The following is a 2,276-nucleotide window of genomic DNA, read 5'->3' as shown; positions in this document are numbered from 1 at the left end:
ACTGTCAGAAGTGAGTGAACGCTCTCTCTTATTGATTAGTTCTGTCTTGCAACATTTGCGTGTCCAGCTGAGCAGGAAAATAGTTCTATCTTACACAATTCTTCGCTAACAAAGGTTATTCGTCCAATTCAATGCATATTGTACACATTTTTTTTTTTTTTAATTAACAAAATCACTGGTAAATAAAACACCTTAGTATTGATATTTTTTGTTTGAGTATCGATACTTTCGATACTCGCGTCAATATCGATATATCGATACTTTGGATGTTTGTTAAATAAACAAAATCACTGGTAAATAAAACACACCTTAGTATCGATATTTTTTTGTTTGAGTATCGATACTTTCGATACTCGCGTCAATATCGATATATCGATACTTTGGATCGATACGCCCATCCCTACAAAGAACCGAATTAGCCAGATCCTGATTAGCGCGATGATATCATCTTGGATGTGACATTTCATCTCGGATGTAATAAGCGACGTACGAAGAACTGGCTGTTATATAAACATCATTGTGGCACAGCATGTACAATTTCAATTTATGAATTTCAAAAGGTTTTTAAGAGCTTGACAGTGAACAATAACTTGCTATTTCTTTGAAAATCATTAGTAGGCCAGTTTTACTCTCTCTGAAGAGTACATCATTATTTTTTAACAGCTGAGCTGTGATTTTGACCTCACAAAACTGGAGTTTTGTGACTGACCCCAAAACAACCACCTACGTTTCATTCGTCTTATATTTAATATGTTTATCCGTCTCCAGCTCTGTGTAACCCTGTGTGTCTCAACGGCGGAACCTGCGTTCGCTCGAACTCCTGCACCTGCCAGCCTGGTTTCTACGGGACTCGGTGTCAAAACGGTATAACAGCCTTTCTTTTTGAATCAATGTTCCTGATGCATGGCCTTGTTTTTTGAGAGCTTACAGAGGCTGGATATCAATTTCTTAAGAGCTTGGGGTGAAGTATTTCTACTGCACTTTAAAACGATAAAATGGACCAGCCCTAAAAACCATTTGGATTCTATTGAAGTCTCGCGCTCATGTCGTAGCCCCAGATTCAGGGCGTTTGATGTGTACATATCGATTCCTCTGCAGCAGCTTCATGTGGTGAGGAATGATTTGCATAATGGCTTGCAACAGCCACTTGGTAAAGATGTTTTTGATGATGGGGAATGACTCTAATGTCTGGGTTGCTTCAAGTTTTGTGAAATGTAGCAGCTTTTAGAGTGTGTTTTCCCAGTCATGTCAGATTTGCTGTTGGTTATTTCACCTTACGGCTGTTTGATGTGTCCGTCATCAGTTCAGAGAACACTGGTGTGATTTTCATTCATCAAATGCTAGACATTTTATCTACTTCTCTTTCTTTCAGCCGTGTGCAGTCCACCCTGCAAGAACGGAGGTCACTGTATACGAAACAACATCTGCTCATGTGTGAAGGGATATACTGGGCCGCGCTGTGAAAAAAGTAAGTGTTGTCTTTCTGACAAGTTTCTGGAGGACTTCTATCCAACCTGAGCTTGATAGGAACAGGTTTTGGTAAAGCTCCAATCATAAACTTATAGTTTTGTACCTCTATGCCCCCTTTGAAACACATGGCATGATGGGATTTAAGTCACAGCATACGGAAGGAAAGCATAGAGTTGTTTTGTTGATCGAAATGACAGAAAATGTCTGATCGAGAAGGATGAATCTGAGCAAAGATAGTGAGTTATTTCAGTGTGAGGATTATGCGACATATGGGATCAGGACTGGATGAATTAATGTGGATGGCAAGTCTTGTTATATGAATATTCCAATTAAAATAACATTTAAGAATGTAATGTCTTTATGTTTAGGTCAAGTGTAAAAAAAATATTTTTTTTCCAAACACACTTCACACCACAGAGAGTAAACGGCTTACTGATTTTTTTTATTTGAAATACAATGGTAATGAACAAAACGCTAATGCTAATAATAATAATAATAATAATAATAATAATAATGCAATATTAAGATATTCAATAATACAAAATAATATTTTAAATAGATACAATTCGTAATGTATGAATAATGTATGAACAATAAAACATTGTTTAAAAAGTATTATTTCTAATAATATCAATAATGTCATATGTATTATATAATGAAAAAGAACATTTAATATAAAACATTTATAAATTAGAATTTATGAGTAAAACATTCAATAAAATGCAAGTATTTATAATAATAATCATAATAATAATGTAATTTGTTATTAATGAAAGAACATTTTCAATAAAAAAATCATAACTTAC

At 34.8% G+C, this 2,276-nt stretch overlaps 1 protein-coding gene across 1 annotated transcript in view; it reads left to right on the top strand.

Moving 5' to 3' along the window:
* Positions 1-2,276, top strand: part of LOC107653538 (von Willebrand factor D and EGF domain-containing protein-like) — a 65,375-nt gene that overhangs the window by 59,809 nt on the left and 3,290 nt on the right. Inside the window, exons 28-29 of the mRNA XM_016440283.1 lie at positions 769-864; positions 1,373-1,468. Of these exons, the coding sequence (XP_016295769.1) occupies positions 769-864; positions 1,373-1,468 (192 nt within the window). The remainder of the gene's footprint in view (positions 1-768; positions 865-1,372; positions 1,469-2,276) is intronic.

Source organism: Sinocyclocheilus anshuiensis, unplaced genomic scaffold (assembly GCF_001515605.1).
Source record: "Sinocyclocheilus anshuiensis isolate Anshui unplaced genomic scaffold, SAMN03320099.WGS_v1.1 scaffold1079, whole genome shotgun sequence".
Classification (NCBI taxonomy): domain Eukaryota; kingdom Metazoa; phylum Chordata; class Actinopteri; order Cypriniformes; family Cyprinidae; genus Sinocyclocheilus; species Sinocyclocheilus anshuiensis.
Note: the sequence above shows the minus strand (reverse complement) of the source record. Positions and strands in the feature narration are given on the sequence as shown.